The sequence below is a fragment of the Brassica napus genome, chromosome C2, assembly GCF_020379485.1.
Source record: "Brassica napus cultivar Da-Ae chromosome C2, Da-Ae, whole genome shotgun sequence".
Lineage (NCBI taxonomy): Eukaryota > Viridiplantae > Streptophyta > Magnoliopsida > Brassicales > Brassicaceae > Brassica > Brassica napus.
The window spans coordinates 6,924,865-6,944,539 of record NC_063445.1 but is presented as its reverse complement, the minus strand read 5'-3'; the positions used below and the strand labels follow the sequence as shown (position 1 = coordinate 6,944,539).

Genomic DNA, 19,675 nt, shown 5'->3' with positions numbered 1-19,675 from the left:
ATCAACTATAGTATTTTAAGATATATTTTATATTTTGACATTATATTTTAATTATTTTTGAAAAATATTGTAAACATGTATCCATTTTTAAAATAAATTTATAGTTAATTATTTTATCTTTTCAATAGCTTTGTTTGAATCACTTCTTATATATATTAAGTGCAATAATATTTGATAAAAATAATAATTTATTTTGATTGAAAACTATAACATGATCAAATAAAGTTTAGAAATAGTCCATTATACTAGTCATTTAATAGATCGACTTCGCTTCGTTTCGGTTTTAATTTCTGCAAGTGCCAACGACGCTGGGCTAACTAAGATCGTTGATCGTCATACAGAAGCTTTGTCGTAGCTCTTACCTCTCCGGAGAAGAAGCATGGTGCGAAAACAGTTTCAACAGGCTAAAACAGGTGAGAATTTTCCTACCATCCCTTGACTTATCATCCGATCTAAATCAGCCTCTGTTATGTTCAGTATTATATACGTCGAAGAGAGTAATGGGGAAAGAGTGTTGTGGGTTGTGTTTGTTTTTGTCAAAGGTTTCGGCTTTTACTTGTTGGTGTGTTCTAAGTTAGTAGTGTCACCCAAGTTGTTCGATGAAATGCCTGAACAAAATCATTTTAAGCTCATTTTTGATTCGGATGTTTTTTTTTTTTTTTTTTGTGTGACAGGAATAGAGGCTTTGAAGTCAATGGATGCAAACAAGTACCTGAAGAAGGTCGGACTAGGGCGTGACGATATGTTCTTTTGGAAACAAGGGGGTAAAGCGTTGCTATGCACCTACACAATCTTTGGCATGGCTTGGTTATACAATGAAACATCTCCTCTAGGGTGGTGGACGCTGAAGCCGAGACCAAAGGAGGAGAGAGAGTTGGCTCATTTGTATGAGCGGCGTGAGTTTCCTTATCCTGGTGATACAGAGGCCATGGAGGATTTTGTTGCGAAGGGAGGGATGATAGGGACAGCGATTGGGCCTAAAGGGGTTGTTGAGTCCGAAGGTGAAGCTGATAATTACCAGAAAGAAATGGAGAAGAAGAAGTTTGACAAAGAGGCTCAGAAACTGTGGTTGAGGATGAGGAATGAGGTTATGACTGAACTTCATGAGAAAGGGTATGAGCTTGAGTAAGGTACAAAAAAGACTTGTGATACAATAAACATACGTTAGGCTGTGTCGGTTAGATTGAAGTTTCAATTATTGGAACACGTGTTTCCACAGACATATCCTTTAGATTGTAATGGAAAGTACAAAACGTAATATGACTGATTTTTATTCTATGGTTGGTGCCATTGATGTTATTGCTCTTGAGAAGTGGCTCTCGTCCTTTATTGTTGGCTGTCTTAAACCCTTTGGAATATTACTTGATGCCAATATCTAAATAAGTTCCATGTTTCAACAAAATCATGGTTGTATCGAAACTCTTGAGAGCGTTGATACACTTACAAAGTAGAAAGAAAATGGAGAGAACAAGATGATGAGCATATGATCTTACTTCATATATCTTACTTCACAGATCAATGTGTATTGGGATAATAAGTAACTCGTCAGCCTACTTTTCCCAGAGTTGCTTGTCGTATGGCTATTAAATGGTGTCAAGTAGAATCTAACCATACCGTTTCTTCTTCTGTGAGACTCTCTTCTTGATGAGAAATTGAGAACCAACTTCTGAAAACATATCAAATTTGGATATTACACACATGAACACTATAAAATATAAAAGGCTTATGCACGGTGAGAAGAGATGGATAGAGTCCAACAGTATTTGTGCGCTTAGTAGAGAAACGAGAATGAATCCCATAAACATCGAATCACAAACCATTCCCCAGTTTGATTGTCATTACACAACAAATCTAGAGAAGAAGATGAAAAGATCACATCACAACCCACAAACAGGACACAACACAGAACCCTTTTTGGTATCTTTATATATAAATATACAGAAGAGAGACTTCAAATCTCTCAAGCGAATTTAGGGTTAGGCATGGCAGAGCGACCAAGGCCGCCGCTGCTGCTGCTGCTGCCTCCTGCACCTCCTCCTCCTCCTCCTCCTTGCGGTCCAAGCTTCTTAATCCAATGTTTCAGACTCTTTCTTGGATCCTTGCAGATCTTGTTCGACGTCAGATTCAAGCTCCCTTCACGTTCCAGTGAAACCCTAAACTGTTCAAGTACTTTCACTATCTGCCAGAACTCCGGTCTCTTGTCCGGTGCAACCGACCAACACTGCTCAATCAGAGCTTTCATGGCTCCTGGGCAATCTTCAGGGATAGCCGGCCTAATGTTCTGCACCAAAGATCAACATTATTCAGCTCTCAAATGGTTAAAACAATCATGAAATCGTCAGTAGACAGCAAAACATTTTACCTTGTGTACCACTGCGAAAGCAGCTTGAATAGGATTCATATCCTCATAAGGTATAGCTCCAGCTACCATTTCCCATAGAACTAATCCAAAGCTGTAAACATCAGCCTTTCTCCCATGAGGTTTCCTTTTAATCATTTCAGGAGCCATCCACCTATAAGTCCCTGGATCATCAGCCAACATGTCACAGTACTCCTCCTCACACGCTATCCCAAAGTCAGCAATCTTCAGCTGGAAGTCTTCGTCGATCAATACATTTTCCGGCTTAAGATCCCGATGAATAATGCGTCGTGAGTGAATATACTCCATTCCTTTCGCAATATCCAAAGCAAACTCGATCAGCTTTTTCAAAGAAAGTGTCCTATTCTCAGGCTTGTGCAGATAAGATCTTAGAGACCCTTCAGGTAAATACTCCGTGAGGACACAGTATGAAGGCGGATCTTTATACGCTCCCACAAACTGTTAAGAGAAGACAATTTAGCACAAACCATAACACTATCATTCAACAAAAAAAAAAAAGAGAGAGTCTAATCACCTTAATAACATTTGGATGGGACAAACGTGACAAAAGTGTGACTTCCTTGGTAAACTGTTTCTCTAAACGAGCACCCAAGCATCCATTCTCGTCATCCTCAGGGACAGTGATAAGCTTCACAGCAACAGCTTTATCTTCATACTTCCCATGGTACAGTTTGCTATACAGCCCATGAGCAAACCTAAGCCCCAGAAAAAGCTTGGACGTGTCGATACGGAACTCTTCAGCAGCATCGTCAGCGCTCACTTTACGGCCAGTGTTATCAAAAATCTTGGACCATCCCGTGTCCTTCATGCTCTTCACCCTCTCCTGAATCCGCAGTGTGCTCAGATCTCTGATGGGAACCGACGGAGACCGCAAGTTGAACGATCTCCTCTTGTCAAAGGAGTTTTTATGAGACAGCTTCGGCTTCATCCCCTTTTCAGAGTCCATTCTCCTCGGATGCGGAGTGGAGAACCTCTGACGCTCGGACCTAGCTTCCTTAAACACATCAGGAAGTGCCATCTGAGGGGAAGGGGAAACGGATCTCTGTTTGTTGGTTACAGGGTTTCTCTGTACTTGGGAATCAACAACATACACATCAGCTTGCGTACTAGTGGATGATGATGATGATGACGTGTCAGGTATTGGTTTGAGTCCGGGGAGCTTCTCTTGGTTGAGTTTAACAGGGAAAAACGCTAACTTTGAGGAGTTGAGACGGTAAGAAACAGTTTGAGAGAACTTAGCCCTCCTAATCCAAGAAGAAGCCTCTTCATCCATCTTCTTAAACTATAACTACTACTCTCGGATTGAAGCTAACCCGTGAATACGAATTGCAATCTCCTTTCGTCTTCAACCATTTAACCTAAGTTCCCCTCCAAATCGCCGGAAACCCTAAATAAGCAGAAGTGGAAACTCTGGAAGCTGAAATGTTACCTTTGGAACACGGAATCACGAAGCCATGAAGAGAGGGAGAGGAGGGAAGTAAGTGGATCGGAGTGAGGAATCCAGACCTCTTACGCCTCTTTTTTATTAGATGGATTTTTTCAGGAAAATAGGTCAAAACGACTGTGGATTAGTGTGTCTGTCACTGTCTCTGAGATGCTCTTATTATTCTATCTGATTGAGAAGCTTAAATTATTAAGTTTTTTTTGTTTCTCTTTCAAATTTTTAAAATAAAATTTAGAGGTTTGGTTTTTGGCCCAGTACTATTATGGTCGGCCTTCTTACAGTCCATAACAAAACTGAAAATGAGTAAACCAACTAATCCCGTTTCTCTTTCTGGTCCTAGTGACTGAACTTTTTTATACACCCCACACTAACCTATTCCCCTAAATTTAACTAAAAGTCTGTCGTCTGTCTTTTTCTTTTGTTAAAAAAAACTTGAGAGAGAATAATATTGAGCGAAATTAAGATCTTCAATAAGTGCTCACGCTTCTTGTGTTTATGAAAATTTTAAAAAAGAAAATTGGAGCAGAGAGGAAATTCATCAAGCTCTTGGTTCAGCTCTTCATCTTCGTCTATACATATCTATTGTTAGAGATTTTTTTTTCTCAAGACGAGCTGGAGGAGCACTATCTACTCACATACAAAAACAGCACGAGTATCGTCTTAACTCTCAACCCTTCTATATAGACTGCACGTTCGCTTCTGTTCCAAGCATTTGTGGCGCAGCTTAAGATTTGGAAAGTTATTGAAATAAAGTCTCAGTTCAAATAAAAGAGTTCTTGCAAAAACAAAGAAAATCAAAGTTGGATATGAATGATTCAATATTACTCTAAATGACCAAGCTCACATAACACACCTCACATCTAGGCCGCCTGCTGTCTCCTTCAGTATATATGTATATATGCTATAACAACAATTCGAGGTTTTTTATAACCAATTTATATGTAACAACAATGTATGTTTTTTTTAAACGAGGAATTACGGAATCAATCGTACAAGACTTCTCTTAGAAACACTTTCTTCACCTGTCACATATAGTAAGAGATGAAGCAGCAGAGATAACAAGATTAAAAAAGATCATCATCAGGTTCAAAAATTAAAAAGAGAATTAGGGGTAAGAATTTATATCTTTACTTGTTCTAGTGTGAGGAACATAACAACATTCCAAGTTCCTAGTCGTGTAAAATTCGGTAGGAATCCTTTGTAGAATGCCATGATTCCCTGCAAAAGATACACCATAACAGAGCAAGAAAGTGTGTTAAACGTGACCTCCAGAAAAAAAAATATATGACTGGGAAAAGGTATCATCAATCAACCTCAGTCTTCATGGTTTTGATGAAGCAATCGATTGTGTTTCGGTAAGTAGAGTCTCCCATCATTCTAGATTTCACCTGTGAACAACACCATAGCAAATACATCAATAAAGTAGTGAATGATAAGGTTCTATAGATCTAACTCAAATCATTATTTGTCTCTTGTGTTTTATCTTTCAAAGAAAATAACTCAAAATGATATTGTAACCTTGTTGTTGTTCTATGTAAAGGAAGAAAAATGAATGCTTACCACATCAATTGGAGAACCGATACAGACAGCAAAGAATCCTGCAGCTAAACCAGCTAACATATGAGTTAGAAAACTGTCTCCGAATCCTGGAATTTTCATAATTATCTGCATGTGTATAAAAGTATTATCTACTAACCAAACACAAAAGTAGAAGCCAACAAACATTCTCAGAAACAACTAATGAGTTAAAGAAAGAATATATCAACCCACCTCCTTGATTTGATCATAACTAGCTAGCTCTGCAGCGTTTACAATAGCGTTCCTTGCTATATTAGGACCAAGCCCTGTCCACAGCGCACCAACTCCTTCCTGTTTTTATAAAACCAAAAAGTCAACTCTCTGATATATAACAAAGTATATATTGACATTTGTTTATTCGAATGATTAGCTTACTAACAAGCTTCACAATGGTATAATAAGCGTCTACAGCTCCAGCATAACGCCTAGGAACCCCAGCCGGTAACTTTCCTTCTGACTGTAGCCGAACTTTCACAAGATCAGTTGGATTAGCTACTATAATAGCTATAGCTCCTGTTAACAACGCTGCAAGAATCTTTTGATAAAGAGGAATATCCCCAATAAAGTCACTTCCAACCAAAAACGTCTTGACCTGGCCAGAGATATAGCAGAGCATAAGTGAGTATACAAAAGAAGAAAAAAAGAAGTAGATGTGAGACTCACTTACAGGCTCATATAAACCAATCCGTAAACCACCGTAGATACATTGACGATGAAGACCTGCAATAACACCTTTCCAAAGCCCTGAGATGCCTTCTTCTCTAGCAATGATGGATAGAGTACCAAAAAAGCCTCTGTACTTGGGCAAACTATCACCGTCTCCAGTGGGGATCTTTTTTTGGAGCTGAAGCCTTACTTTGGCTGTGTCCAAAGGTACAGTAAATAACTGCAACATCACTCATCAGGGCTTTTGACTCAATAGACTACAACATAGTTCAGGAATAAAAGCAAACACATACAAAAAAAAGTCACATCTTTGAAAAAAAAACACTAAACCATAGCTCATTTATTATTAGATAAGCGTCACGAAATGGACTTAAAGAGTCATAGACCATCAAAGGCGATTCCTTTTTTCTTGGGCTGTTGAAGAAAGTGAAGGTGCCTATGAAGGTCTAGTCAACGACTCTTAAGTCCATCATCAAAGCTCGAATTGGAAGATTCAGCAGACAACAGTAAACCTTAAACAAATCAAATCCAGAGTGCTAAATGAGAAGTCAAAAGAAAGAGATGAGTGTGGGAGACGATACCTCTGCGAAACAAGCAGCGAAAGCGCTGCAAATGAAAGTTTCAAGGAACGAGATCTCGATCCGATCCGCCATTGTTGTTAGCTCTTATAGATAAGCGAGATCTCAGAAGCACCGACTGGGGCAAATGAGGATTAAAAATCTCAACTTTCTCCTCTGACGACGATGATGATGATGATTGTTAAAAGTGGGTTGAATCAAGAGTAGTGATGAAGGAAAGTGAGATCTTCAATGGCGTAAACGGATTGAGGAAACAAGTAGAGAGTCTCAATCCTATCGTGTGTGATTACTATTTCCCTACAGAGTACGATCGAAGGTTTTTTTTTTATTATTTTTAGAAAGCTTTTTAATTTTGTCTTCTAATTAAAGTTCAACACGTCACTAAGTTAGAGAGTAGAGAGACCCTCCTTGTCCGCTAGAAGGTTAGTACTACTCAATAGTCAACGTAACAACGAGAAGTAACTCATCACTACATTCACTAAGCTAGCTACACTCATTTGATTCAGGAAGTAGATAAGAACACATATCCAACATCCATTATGGTCAAAAATAAAATTTATTGCACAACGTTAGATTATATGGATTCTAAGAAGATATCTGGCTTCATGTGTTCCTGATTTAAGCTTTGGTTCTCTAGAAAGTTTGATTAGAGCTTACAAAACAACATTTCTTCAAATTGAAGGGATTAAGGCTTCGAATGGTATGCATAATTGCAGATTAAATATAAAAACTAGATTAAGCACAACAAATGCAGTTCCAGAACAATTATGCAAAACAAATCCAAATCTACCTGGGTAGACTAATTTTTTCTGCCATTTCTACTAAGCTTGAGGCAGAGCTCTTAAGCTTTTCTTGGGCTATAGATTGTCTCTCAGACTTACGTTTTGGTAAAGTGGTTTTTGAATCATCATCTTACCTTGCGGGCGAAGCAATCCTTAGACCTGAAATGTTCCTTGGTTTTCAAGACCTGTTGACTCATATCCGGGATAAACTGAGTGGTTTTAGACTGTGGAACATCTCATATGCACAACTCCAAGGCAATAGATGCGCCCATGAAATAGCTCTCAGTGTCACTACGGATCACCGGTATCAATCATACATAGCTCATGGTGGACCATTTTGGCTACGATCGTTGACTGAAGAGGATGCAAAAGAAGACACATGAAGTCTCTTAGAGGGCAAGACCTTATCCTTGACTAGTCTGGTCTCCTTCCCCACCCTCCACTCTGTTTGTGTCTTCACGGTTTTTCTTCCTTTGCTTGTTTTTGGGTCCTATTGGTTTCCTTGATTTATTTTCTTTTGTTTTGTTGTTGTTTTCAAACTTGTTTGGACTGAGTTCTATCTCGTCCTCTCCCTCATCTGAAAGAAAGTTACTAAGGGTAGACTAATTTATCAAATTAACTTGTTTGACCGAATGTTAAAAAATATAGGCGAAGTTAGTCAAAATGCAGAAGTACCGGGGTCAGACTGTAATTATTGGGATATTTTTGGTTCTGTTTGTGAATAAACCAAAACTTGTGGTTCTTTCTCTTCTTCTCCTAAACCTCAGTCGCCGATCGATCAGAACTCAACAGTGACGTCACGAGAGATAGAGAAGAGACAATGGCGGCGACTCTTATGAACAGAGCAATCTCCAGAACCGAAACCGTCGGTGCTTTCAGGCTCTCGCTCAACCTCCTGAGAAACTTCTCTGCGCCGGCGGCAGCGGCATCTCCGTCGACCGAAAACCCTAGCTCCGATTCGATTAAACCGAAACGAAGGAAGAAGAAGAACCTAATCGAGGTGGCTCAGTTCTTACCCAATTGGGGAATCGGATACCATATGGCCAAAGCTCACTGGAACGGAGTCTCTTACGAGATCACTAAGATCAATCTCTACAAGGTTCCTTCCTTTTCCTTTTCTTCTGTTGTCAACAAAAGCATTGTGGGTTTGTTGTGTTTGATCGTTGGATTCAAATGCAGGATGGTAGGCATGGCAAAGCTTGGGGAATTGTTCACAAAGATGGTGAGTTTTTGTTCTATCATTTGCTTCTTGGATCTCATTTCGTCATATGTATGATGTAATGCTAAGTTCCTACTCGCTATTGATCCTAAAGTCTAAACCTTTTCGTTAAATATATGAATTACTGCTAAGTTCCTAGTCGCTATTGATCATAAAGTCTAAAACCTTTTCGTCATTTATGTGAAGTAATGGCTAAGATCCTACTCCCAATTGATCAGAAAGTCCAAACCTTTTCGTCATTTAAATGAAGTAAAGTCGATGGTCTTCTTAATTGCACTGATGTTAAGATTATGCAGCTTTAGTGAGACTTAACATATTCGCAAATGCAGGTTTGCGAGCTGCGGAAGCTCCTAAGAAGATAAGCGGAGTTCACAAACGCTGCTGGAAGTATATCCCTAACCTGTCCAAGACCACACCTGCAACAACAGGCTCTGCACCCGCCGCTGAAGTACAAGCTGCTTGATCTGTTTGCTTCCACTGTTTGTGTGGTATCTGTTTGCAGTTTATTATTACCTTTGGAAGATACAACTCTTGATAAGTCACTGTTGAATCTGTCGGTAGCTTTGCAGGAAAAAAGATCTATGATCCTCGGATGATGTTTGGTTTTAGGTTCATCTTATAAAGACTTGTACGCTTCTTGAGATGGATTTTGAGCTACTATTTTGTATCAACTTGTTTGGTAGATCTTCCGGTTTTAAACATCTAATAAGAGAGTTTATTTACCAGCTGTAGGTTATGGTTTGTATCGATAAACTCTTTTTAGACTTTTTATTGAGAACCGACCAGTCACCAGATGAAGGTCTTGCCTCTTCTAGACAAAAACATTTTTGGCTTTGAAAGACTGGTAATAGAATAGATAGCTTTGTTCAAATATTTTCATCTTTTACTGCTCGTTAAATTATGTTCAAAGAAAAAAAATCATTAGCAGATAAAGATCTTGGACATAAATGAGAAAGATCCTTCTTTTCTTGATTCAAATCACATTTGAGTTTTGAATCATCTCTTCAAATTGGAACTCACAATTTTAGCACGAGCTAGCTCAAATGCTTGATAAATGAAACAAAAGACAATGAGGCTTTTCTTCAGAAGACGAAAGAGAGAGAATAAACCTATACACTTAAAGCTTTCAGTTTCTGTTATTCTGTTTCTTAGCTTCCAAGGAAGTTCCATCTTTTAGGGTTTCACAGGCGTCTTTATCCATTCCAAGGCTGAAGAGAGCAGCAGCCTGGAGATAGAAAGCCGTTGGCCACTCAGGAGACACTACTTGCGCCTGCATTGCATCACCAAGTGCCTCTTGAGGCTTGTTGCTCATCAGATAACACAAACACCTCCTTGCAAAAACCGTTGGCGATACCATTGTCCCATCTTCTATGAACTGAGAAACACAGGTTGAGTTAAGTTTTCAGGCAAATATGTTTCTTCTTAAGTAAGCAGCTTTTTGTTCCTTACCTGCGTGTAACATTCAATGGTAGTGACAAAGTCTTTGCCTTTGAACGCAGCATCTCCTTGTTTCTTGGCATTTAGAGTCTCCTGAAGCTGGTCGGTCCACACTTGAAATGAGAGCTGTGTATTGCAAATGAAAATGAACATAAGGATGATGATCTCAATGGAAGACTACACAGGATTTTGTACATACCTCATTTGCTATGCCCTCATCGTCTTTGTACCCCACTTTCTCAAGAATCTCATGAATCGCGGTGAGATCAAGTCTTGAACAAGCATCACCAAGAGGGGTCAGCGACGTTGCTTCCTTTGGAGAAGCAGCTCCATGTGGAATCCCCAGTAAGACATAGGACGGAACCTGAAGCAGACAATAAAGATAACAGAACAAGAAGATGAGAGTCACAAGATATATGAAGAGGAAGTTGATTTAGTGTGAGCGCATACATCAGTTTCCTTCTGAAGAGGAGCGAGTGAAGTAACAAGAGATTTCACATTTGGCCTTTCACGAGCTTCATACTGCAAACAACGGGAAGCTAAGCGAACCAAATCGGCTCCATCATCATTAGAGAAATGACCTTCAAGAGCCGAGTCCATTAGCATCATGAAGTTCTTCCCACGAATCAGATCAAGCGCCTGCACAACAATGGTAAGCATAAGAAAAGCTGAGAGGTGTTTAGTGTGCTTATAAATGTGAGCTTACATGGCTTGGTGGTATGTGTTTGCCACTGAGAAGATCTAGCAACAGCGTTCCGAAGCTGTAGACCACGCTCTCAGGAATCACTCTCCCTGTATGGTAATGATAAAACACACATCAGATATATAAGCTGACACCATTGAATCTCATATCAGTTAACTGACCTGTTTTTAGATACTCAGGAGGTGTGAAAGCCAGATTAGTACTGTAACTCTTCCCATCTCTACTATTCTTCATAAGACCGAAACAAGATAGTCTCGGATCACCATCCTGTAATTCAGATTATAGAACATGATTAAAGATTAAGCACAATAAGAAAGAGATGTCAAAGATGATAATAGTGAGCTGAAGAGTGGACCTGGTCAAACAAGATCCTGTAAGCGTTGAGATCATGGTACAAGGCGCGACCTTTGCTGCTGCAATACTCGAGTGCTTGAGCAAGATACAAAGCCACTCTCACCCTCATCGCCCACTTCATTGGCTCGCTATCCCCTGCATACATCATCATCACACATTATCAACAAATAGCATTTAAGAGATCTTTCAATCTCCAAGTAATAAAGATGAAACCTAAAATAGAAACTTCCAAACTAAATCTCCTAAAGAGTTGATCAGACCAAACAAGTAGACAAACTAAATCTCCTAAAGAGTTGATCAGACCAAACAAGTAGACTGTTGTTCCCTTACAGTGGAAGAGATGCTTAGAGAGAGTTTCAAAAGGCATAAACTCAGCAACGAGCAGTCTCTCATCTCCTTCACAACAGAACCCAATCAAGTTCGCCAGCCTCTCACTCCTCAACTGCCCCACAGCTTTTGCTTCCTCCTATCAAATGGAACAGTAAACAACAATGAAAATGACAAGACCCATCAATTGAAAATGAGCAAAAGGAAGAAACTTTAAGAGCGTTCGTACAAGAAACTGACGAGTGTCGGGCCAAGCGGATCTGTTGAAGCGCTTAACAGCGATCCAACGGCCATCTTCGAGTCTGCCTTCGTAAACGACGTTGGGAGCTTTAACGCCGTGTTCGGAGACGATGCTATCCGTAGAGAAACCTGAAGTGGCAGCTCGTAGTTGATCGAAGCTGAACTCACTAAACGACGGCAAATCCTCCGTTCCGTTTTCTGTCGGAAAAGTTAAAAAAAAAAAAAACTCAAATTTTTAGAGAAATGTAAATGCGGTTAAAGCTAGAGACTTTCTACTTTACAAGGTTCTACCTAGATCAGAAGCGTCGTTGAGAGTTGATTTCTGATGTGTTGGCCACCAGCAGAGAGACAGCTTAGAGCAGCGAAGTCCCATTTGTGTTTTGAAAGCTTTGATCAAAGGTTTAAGGAGAAGCTTAAGAGATTCTTTTTCTGAGTCTCACTTACTGAGATGCGAAGAGGAAGAGAAAAAAAGGTTTCTTTTTTTTTTTTCTCGAGGAGAAAGGAAAGGAATCTGCGAGAAAATTTATATAGCGCACGTACTGGAGAAGACACTGGTGAAAGAAAACAGTATAATACTTGTGGATCCAATGTTTCTCTCTCTCTCTCTCTCTTCTCCTTTTTTCACTTTGGTTTTTCAGAAAATATCTTTCATTTTTTCTCTTTTTCTAAATGTGGACTATTTATTTCAAACTAGATTTTCAACTGAATAAAACAGTATATTTGTTCACTGGTTTATATATTACTAATATTTAAGTACTCATCATCTCACTTTTCAAAAATATATGATAGTAGAAATTTAAATATATTTTACAAATTTAACTAAAGCTATGAATCATATAAAATAAATTTATTTTTGCCATATTATTAATCATATAAAAATTTCGCGCTAAAAAACTAACTACATTCTTCAACGAATTTATGTTTGCCATCTTATCTCTAGATACTCAAAATAATGTATCACTCCCTCTAAATAATATGAACCAATTAATCTGTCAACGTGATTTTTTTAGTAACACTTTTAAAAGATGTGCAACATGAGTACTGTCAATGTGATATAATTTCTAAAAATGGATCCCAAACACCATTTTGTAATGTGTTTTTTAAAAAAAAAATGGAAGCAGCAGCGCTTAAACAAGCGTAGTAAGCACCGGTTGTTCCCACTGTTCGCGGATCCCACTGACACGTGGTGGTCCGCGATTGGTTCATTTTTAATTTTTAATTTTTTTTAATCAGACAAAAACTAAAAAAAAAAAAATTAAACATATCATTTGGAGTGCTAGGGTTAATCATGTCCTAAGACATCATCAAACTAAAAAACAATAAAATATCACAAACTCGTGAAGATAACATTTTAGAAATCTAGGAAAATGAATGATATGGAAGTTTTAGAAAGTTTAAGAATGCTTATAAAATGGATGTTTAAATTTTCTTGCATTTCTGAAAATGATTATTTTAAATGCGTTTTAGCAACTCTGAAACGTCGGGTTTATAATTATAAAATTAGTATGGAACCTGTAAGAAAAAATTATAATAACAATGAAGATTTATAAATCAGGGACAAAACTGTAAACTGAATGGTCAAAGTCAAAACCATGTGTGCATGCGTGTGGGGGTGAATATCATTTGGGTTCATCTATGTAATAACCAGAAAGGATAGATAAACAAGAATATAGAAGAGGAACCCATCTATGTAATAACCAGAAAGGATAGATAAACAAGAATATAGAAGAGTGCCTTACCAATTAAAACACATTTCTATTTTTTTGACAATATAAGACACTTCTAGCTGGAGGAGCACATTCCCAGTTTCCAAAGTAATTTTTGGACCAAAATGCCCTCTGTTTGACAAACGTGACAATTTTCTTTTTTTTTGTTTGATTCGGTTGAATTAGTGGGACAAGAGCCTTTTCCTATGACTTTAGTTTCTTTGTACCAGTTATGAAGGTACGTGAGAATTAATTATGACCACAAGTTTAAAATTTTAAAAGAAAATCCAATGGCTGGAAAAGCACAATTGCCATAAAAAAAATGAAAGCACACACAAAAATAAAAGAGAGAGTCTGTATACTTTAACTCTTTTTATATCTAGCAAACGAGTATTTTATACTAAAAGTTTTATATCTAGCAAAAGAGTATTTTATACTAAAAGTAACTTTTTAAATTTCCCAACATATTATACGCGTCATTATTTTATATCCTACTGTATAAATAAATATATAAACACATAAAATAAATTATTAATTTTTTCTTTATATTTTGATATCCATATGTATATATGTATTTTAATATTTATAAAAATCAAATTTAAATTTCATACTGTGTATTGTGATATTTGTGGACACAATTTTGTGGATACATTTTTGATAGACACATTTGAAATAGTCGTGGACTTGTGCTTTGTGGATAGCGTTTTGGTATTTTGTAGATGCATTTTTGATGGACAAATTCAAAATATCCACTGATATGGCAGAGACATTTAGTGTACAAAATTTTATGGACAAGATTTTATTGACAAAAATCTCAATCTTACAAATTTTATGTACAAAATTTTGTGGACAAGATTTTTGTGAACAAAGTTTGTAGACAAATCATACAAAGGTTCAAAGCACCAGTACCTGATTCGACGCCTTTAAAAGAGACCTTAACAAATTGATAGAAACTTGTAAGACTTAATGACTGCTTAAAGCTGAACCTAAAGGATGTTCCAGCATCTAAAATCCAAACATATTTCACCCTTAACTTGAAAGTTTTGTTCTTCAGAAAAAAACAGTGACTGGATCCATTCACCTTGATACATAACCAGTCGTGATATAGTAACAGCTTGACATCATTCACCCTCGTTGTCACTTGCCACTCTCTTTTTCTCCTTCATGTGTTTTGACATAAAAGAAAGCCAACTCCACCTTACTGCAAAAACACATTCTCTTAAATCATTAAAAAATGATTTTTTTTAAACTAAATTCTGTTACTCTTTCCAAATGTTCTTCAAAGTTACAACCTTTCAACAAATTGAGAGAGACATTGTCAAGTATAAGCAAAGAAATGACAAGGGGAATGATTAAAAACTCACTCTTTGTTGCTTAATTACATTACTCTGGAAAGTATAAGCTCAAGGTTCTTCCATGGAAACAATGCTCGTAGCTGTTTCCTTCTTTTTTATGCTTAAAAGCTGTTTGGTATTCACGACATCAATCAGAGCATGGACACGCTGAGTAAGTGGGTTTGACGATAAATCTTGTGGTGGAGGATTGCGATGGCTTGGACAGAGCGAGCTTTCGTGTATACACTACTATTATAGATCTATAGACTAGATCTACAACTCTTGACGAAGGTGTATGGTATGAAAACCAGAAAATAGATTTGCATATATGCTACTATTATAGATCTATATATCTACAACTATTGGAAGGAGAAAAAAGTTAAGGTAGACTAAATACAAGCCTCCGTTGACAAGCTTCTGTGAAGTTGGTTGACTAAGAAGCTTTCCCTTTTTCTCCGACTTCGACTTCGATTTGGCCATGGTTCGCAATTTACAGAGAAAAAAAGAAAATCATAGAGGTTGGAGTATTAGCAGAAGAAGAGTAAAGTGAAAAATTGAAATCAAACAAGCTTCCGCAAAATCACTTTCTTCATGTTCTTCTTCAATTTGAGGGAGATGGTGAAAGAGAATCGTGAAACCAAAAAAGTGATTTTGAATTTTAACATCGAGACATGAGAGATAAGAGTAAATAGTTGTGTATTTTGTTATCTTTTTTATTTATCTGTTTAATTGGACGAATTAGTTTAGTTAGAAAAATGAAGAATGATGAGAGTGGTAGTTGGGGGTATAAGAGACAATGACTTCAAAGAAAGTGTGTCACCAGCAAGAAGTGTTTGTATGTGTTAATAGAAAGTGAGAATGTGTCTTATAATGTAAATTTTTCAATATAGAATCTTAACGTAGTAACTATTATCCAGTATATTGTATCCAATTAACTAATAATGTCTTCGCCACACTAAACAGTTTTCAAAATGCTAGTTTGATCAAGAAACGATATTGTTAATCTGGTTTTCACTTTTCACCTTTTAATTAAATTATACTATATGTGCATTTGAACCCATACGCTAAGAACTTTCCAGCTAAAATGACGCAGACGGTGACTCAACAAAACGAAAGAGGTCCATGAAGCATTTTATATGCAAGTCAAAAGCTTCTGTAATACATATACTATCAATCATCATATATATGTATTTTCTCATAAGAAAAACTAATGTTGGTTGGTGGAGACAAATAGGATCTTGATGATAAATATGGTAAGTAGTGATAGAAGATGACTTCACGCCTGTGCCAAGGAGATGTTTGTTGTCCTTTGGGGGACACATTTTAGCCTAAATTAAGATGCTCTTAAGTGACCACAAGTCAGGACCACTATAAGCAAAATAAGTGAAGATAATAATAATATTTCTTATTAACAATGGAGTGTTATTCATTTCGGAGACTTAAATTGCATGTGTCAAAGACTGCTTGGACTCTTGGCTCAAGAAATATAGAAACCACTAACAAAATCATATTTTGGCACCTAATATATTTTTATATGCGCAAGAAAACCTAAAATTGAGAAAGGGCCTTTCAGTCAAATGTTATGTTTTGTATTGTGGATACCTCATCTAACTTGTATATATTCTTCTAAGGATAGATTCATTTTTAAAATGCCTAGTGCAATCTGCAATGGTTAAATTTATGGAGATGTCTAATTTTGGTTAATATTTATTAAAAGTTAGACAAAGAACAGAACATCCAGATAATCATTTAGACAAAGAAAATGTCTTCTTGTGAAATCTCGGATAATCTTCTAAATGATGTGAAGAATTATAGTCTTTTTCTGGGCATATGGCAAATTGGATATTGATGGGTCTACCATGTTGCTTGTTGTGTGTTCAAAGTTCATAAAACTATAAAATCCACTCTGTTTCTCACCGTCTTTGTGACAACATAAACAACAACTCCACGTGAACGATGGGAACATTTTTATTGTTTTCTTATAAATAAGATTCATCTTTTTGACTTTAAAAGAAAAGTTAAAAATATGTACTAACAGAAAAACTCAAATTGATGCAAAACTGAGACTTATATATGTGTTACTAAAAAAACATATTCGTCTATAACTTATACGTGGAGTGTTTTTAAGATCATCGAACTTGTCTGATCAGCTGAGGCAGGCTTAAAAACATGCATGGTTCTTGTGAATCCAAATCCGATTTTGCTGCCTCAAAAGAGAGATTCAAATGACAATGAATCACATGGCAACACCAAAAAAGCCCCTTTAAACTTCCAGAGACCAAAGATTTTCACAGCTTAAAAGTAGACCAACATTATACATACATAGAGAATAAGATATAAAATATTCACACTTAAAGAGTTGGGAAGATCATTTATCTTTTGGATACACCATTTAAACTAGCTACTTTAAAAGATCTTGCTGCTTTCTTATTTCCTGCAACTGACTTACACTAGGCTTAACACTAACCTGTAAGTAAAAATTTGGGTTTGAAGTAATAATATAAACTTCAGACCCGCCCAACAGGTGATAGTTGCCATTAGGATTTAAACATTTGGTCCGGGACTAACACACTTTCCACTCTAGCTTTATGTTCATCACAAGAGCTTTTGTGATCGATCAAGGGTGATCTCTGACATTTTCCTACTCTCAGCAAGTGCCATACATATAGAGAAAGCTTGTAGTTGTGAAAGGGATGAATCATACACAACTGAATATATCCCTTCCTTGAGTGGTTCATAGCACAAAAATGGATACTCTGCTGCTTGTTCTCCCTGAAAAGAAAAAACAAATGTAGGAAAGTGATGATGAAGCCTAAGAGAGATTGGATTTGGAACTAAAGTAGAGATTCTGTACCAAAAAGAAAAGCTCGAATGAGTTTGAAGTTGTTGAATTCTTGCAGTGCTGATTTGTAAGAATCCTGAGGTTGCAGCCCATATCCCAACCTCCACAATCGCAAGACCCACCTGTTCTCCATCTCTGTATCAAAGACGACGGCCCTCCTCCTTTATGAGGCATACTATGAACACCGCTTTGAAGTATGACCGTAGCACTAATGTCTTTGATGTTATCTTCTTCAACCTCTTTATTTACTGCATTGCGATTTAGTGATGCCCTCTTCACAATGATCGCGGCTAGCTCGTTTTTCAGCTGCAGATCAGACTTTCCCACGCTCTCTTGATCAAGCTCCACAGAGAAGAGAACAAACTCTCTGATGGAACCAGAGGATGGCAAAGAAGAGCTCGAGGAGACCCGCATCTGAGCAACAACGTTAGAGATGATAACACCATGCGTTTGGCCTCTGCCTCTTTGGTTTAACCATGAGCTGTTTCTCTTATAGTCTTTGACAGAGAAGAACGTGTAAACACTAATGCATTCACCCTCGTCCGAGCTTCCCGTTTTCTTTTGTGTGGCTGCAATAATGTTTGTTTCTTTGTTCACTGTAAATGTAAAGAGTGGCTGGTTGTTCTTAACTGTTGCATGCAGAACAGCTCGAACATTCTTCTTCTCGTGAGCTGAATCATTCACATTTACTGTTTTGCAACCGGTGATACCCAGTTTTTTTCTTTGAACGCCAGAAGAGTGAGTTGCTCTTGGCTTCAGCAGAGGTTCTATAAACCTTCTTAAATGGCTTGTTTCTTTTTCACAGCCATCATCAGCAGCTAATTTACATGGCAAGGGGCAAGAATGTTGAGTAGAGTAATCGACTTCAACAACAGTTGAACTCTTCTTGGAGGTCTTAGCCTCTTTTAGAGACAGCTTCTTAGTTGAGTGATAGAGCTTGGTTTCCTCTTGCTTCTTTTCACTCTTCTTGTTTCTACTAATATTAGCCATAGAGATTACAGTTCTGGGGCAGATCTTCCCTTTAGGAACCTTCTTCTCAAATCCATCTTGTGCATTAGTGTTCAGAACCAGCTGCTGCTCATCTGGTACGCTGAGACCTCCTCTATGGTCTTTAGGTTTCTTTGTCTGCCGCGAGCTACGGTGTCTCCTCTGATGCACAATCCTCGCTCCAGCAGAGGATTTATCACTAGGCGGCGGAACCAATGAAGAAGGAAACCTATTCTTGACTGGCATCATCAGCATCCGGTTATTATGACTAAGGTGCCAATTCTCCAAGCGGCTCCAGGGAAGAACACCGACGCTCAAGAGATTCTCCTGAGGGGTGGTATCAGCTCTCTCCAAGAAAACAGGTAGCTTGGACATATACTTGACAAGCTCTGGCTCAACACCACCAGAACGAGTCTCCAGGCATTGTTTCACTGGAGTACGCAATGGTTGAGACGAAGTAGCACATTCCATTTAGATAGTAACTTTGGATTCACATTCAATCCCGCTTAAGGACCGACATAGACTTCCTGGATCATGAAAAAATGAACACAAAGAAAAAACAAAATAAATCACATAAAAAATCATTAAATATTTCAAGTGGTCCTCACGGATCGGACTCAGAAAAAAAAAATGGTAAATGGGAGATAACAAGGATGGACCCCCGAAGAAACAGCTAAATAATTTATCCTCGCATTTATGAGGAACTAACCTAAACAAATTTAAGATTCGATTCAAAAGTTTTGGCGGATCCACAAAATGGATCAATCTATGGAGTTGTTTCTTAGCTCACCAAAAAAAAAAAGTAAACGTCTGTCTCTACCGAATCAAAGCCAAGAAACGTCCTCAGATTAAAAAAAAAAAAAAAAAAGAAAAAACACATAGAGAAATTACCTCAAACAGGGTAATTAAGAGAGAAGAATGCAGAACCGGTGAAGAAGGAGAAGAAGATACACAGAAGATACCACTTGAGAGTCCATCAGCAAAGTGAAGATCAGAAAAGTATAAAAGCTAGAGAGAGAGAGAGAGGAAAGGAGAGTGAGTGTGACTGGGAACGAACATGATCCAACGGTTAGATAATGAAGTAAAGCGTAAATCATG

The 19,675-nt window shown here is 37.7% G+C and overlaps 6 protein-coding genes across 6 annotated transcripts; 2 read left to right on the top strand and 4 right to left on the bottom strand.

The window, feature by feature from the left end:
* The first annotated feature begins 235 nt into the window (after nucleotides 1-235).
* LOC106449876 lies at nucleotides 236-1,329 on the top strand. The gene is made up of 2 exons (XM_013891551.3): nucleotides 236-413; nucleotides 675-1,329. The coding sequence occupies exons 1-2, from the start codon at nucleotides 380-382 to the stop codon at nucleotides 1,127-1,129; spliced, it is 489 nt and encodes a 162-aa protein (XP_013747005.2). The 5' UTR covers nucleotides 236-379; the 3' UTR covers nucleotides 1,130-1,329.
* Nucleotides 1,330-1,775: 446 nt separating this feature from the next.
* LOC106446559 (serine/threonine/tyrosine-protein kinase HT1) lies at nucleotides 1,776-3,971 on the bottom strand. The gene is made up of 4 exons (XM_013888330.3): nucleotides 3,810-3,971; nucleotides 2,895-3,767; nucleotides 2,363-2,818; nucleotides 1,776-2,281 (listed from the first exon to the last, which is right to left on the bottom strand). Exons 2-4 carry the CDS (start codon nucleotides 3,651-3,653, stop codon nucleotides 1,961-1,963), a joined length of 1,536 nt encoding a protein of 511 aa, XP_013743784.2. The 5' UTR covers nucleotides 3,654-3,767; nucleotides 3,810-3,971; the 3' UTR covers nucleotides 1,776-1,960.
* A 612-nt stretch (nucleotides 3,972-4,583) lies between these two features.
* On the bottom strand, nucleotides 4,584-6,977 carry LOC106446560 (mitochondrial uncoupling protein 2). Its single transcript, XM_013888331.3, has 8 exons — nucleotides 6,650-6,977; nucleotides 6,070-6,288; nucleotides 5,782-5,994; nucleotides 5,595-5,693; nucleotides 5,385-5,489; nucleotides 5,138-5,212; nucleotides 4,956-5,042; nucleotides 4,584-4,846 (listed from the first exon to the last, which is right to left on the bottom strand). The coding sequence occupies exons 1-8, from the start codon at nucleotides 6,719-6,721 to the stop codon at nucleotides 4,808-4,810; spliced, it is 909 nt and encodes a 302-aa protein (XP_013743785.1). The 5' UTR covers nucleotides 6,722-6,977; the 3' UTR covers nucleotides 4,584-4,807.
* Nucleotides 6,978-8,125: 1,148 nt separating this feature from the next.
* BNAC02G10390D lies at nucleotides 8,126-9,372 on the top strand. The gene is made up of 3 exons (XM_048746899.1): nucleotides 8,126-8,527; nucleotides 8,608-8,650; nucleotides 8,977-9,372. The coding sequence occupies exons 1-3, from the start codon at nucleotides 8,249-8,251 to the stop codon at nucleotides 9,108-9,110; spliced, it is 456 nt and encodes a 151-aa protein (XP_048602856.1). The 5' UTR covers nucleotides 8,126-8,248; the 3' UTR covers nucleotides 9,111-9,372.
* A 173-nt stretch (nucleotides 9,373-9,545) lies between these two features.
* LOC106446564 (serine/threonine-protein kinase BSK5-like) lies at nucleotides 9,546-12,356 on the bottom strand. Its single transcript, XM_013888334.3, has 10 exons — nucleotides 12,000-12,356; nucleotides 11,698-11,906; nucleotides 11,472-11,607; nucleotides 11,143-11,276; nucleotides 10,949-11,054; nucleotides 10,791-10,876; nucleotides 10,535-10,723; nucleotides 10,284-10,448; nucleotides 10,097-10,210; nucleotides 9,546-10,022 (listed from the first exon to the last, which is right to left on the bottom strand). The coding sequence occupies exons 1-10, from the start codon at nucleotides 12,079-12,081 to the stop codon at nucleotides 9,774-9,776; spliced, it is 1,470 nt and encodes a 489-aa protein (XP_013743788.2). The 5' UTR covers nucleotides 12,082-12,356; the 3' UTR covers nucleotides 9,546-9,773.
* Nucleotides 12,357-17,050: 4,694 nt separating this feature from the next.
* Nucleotides 17,051-19,675, bottom strand: LOC106446566. The gene is made up of 3 exons (XM_048746898.1): nucleotides 19,469-19,675; nucleotides 17,603-19,104; nucleotides 17,051-17,520 (listed from the first exon to the last, which is right to left on the bottom strand). The coding sequence occupies exons 2-3, from the start codon at nucleotides 19,046-19,048 to the stop codon at nucleotides 17,344-17,346; spliced, it is 1,623 nt and encodes a 540-aa protein (XP_048602855.1). The 5' UTR covers nucleotides 19,049-19,104; nucleotides 19,469-19,675; the 3' UTR covers nucleotides 17,051-17,343.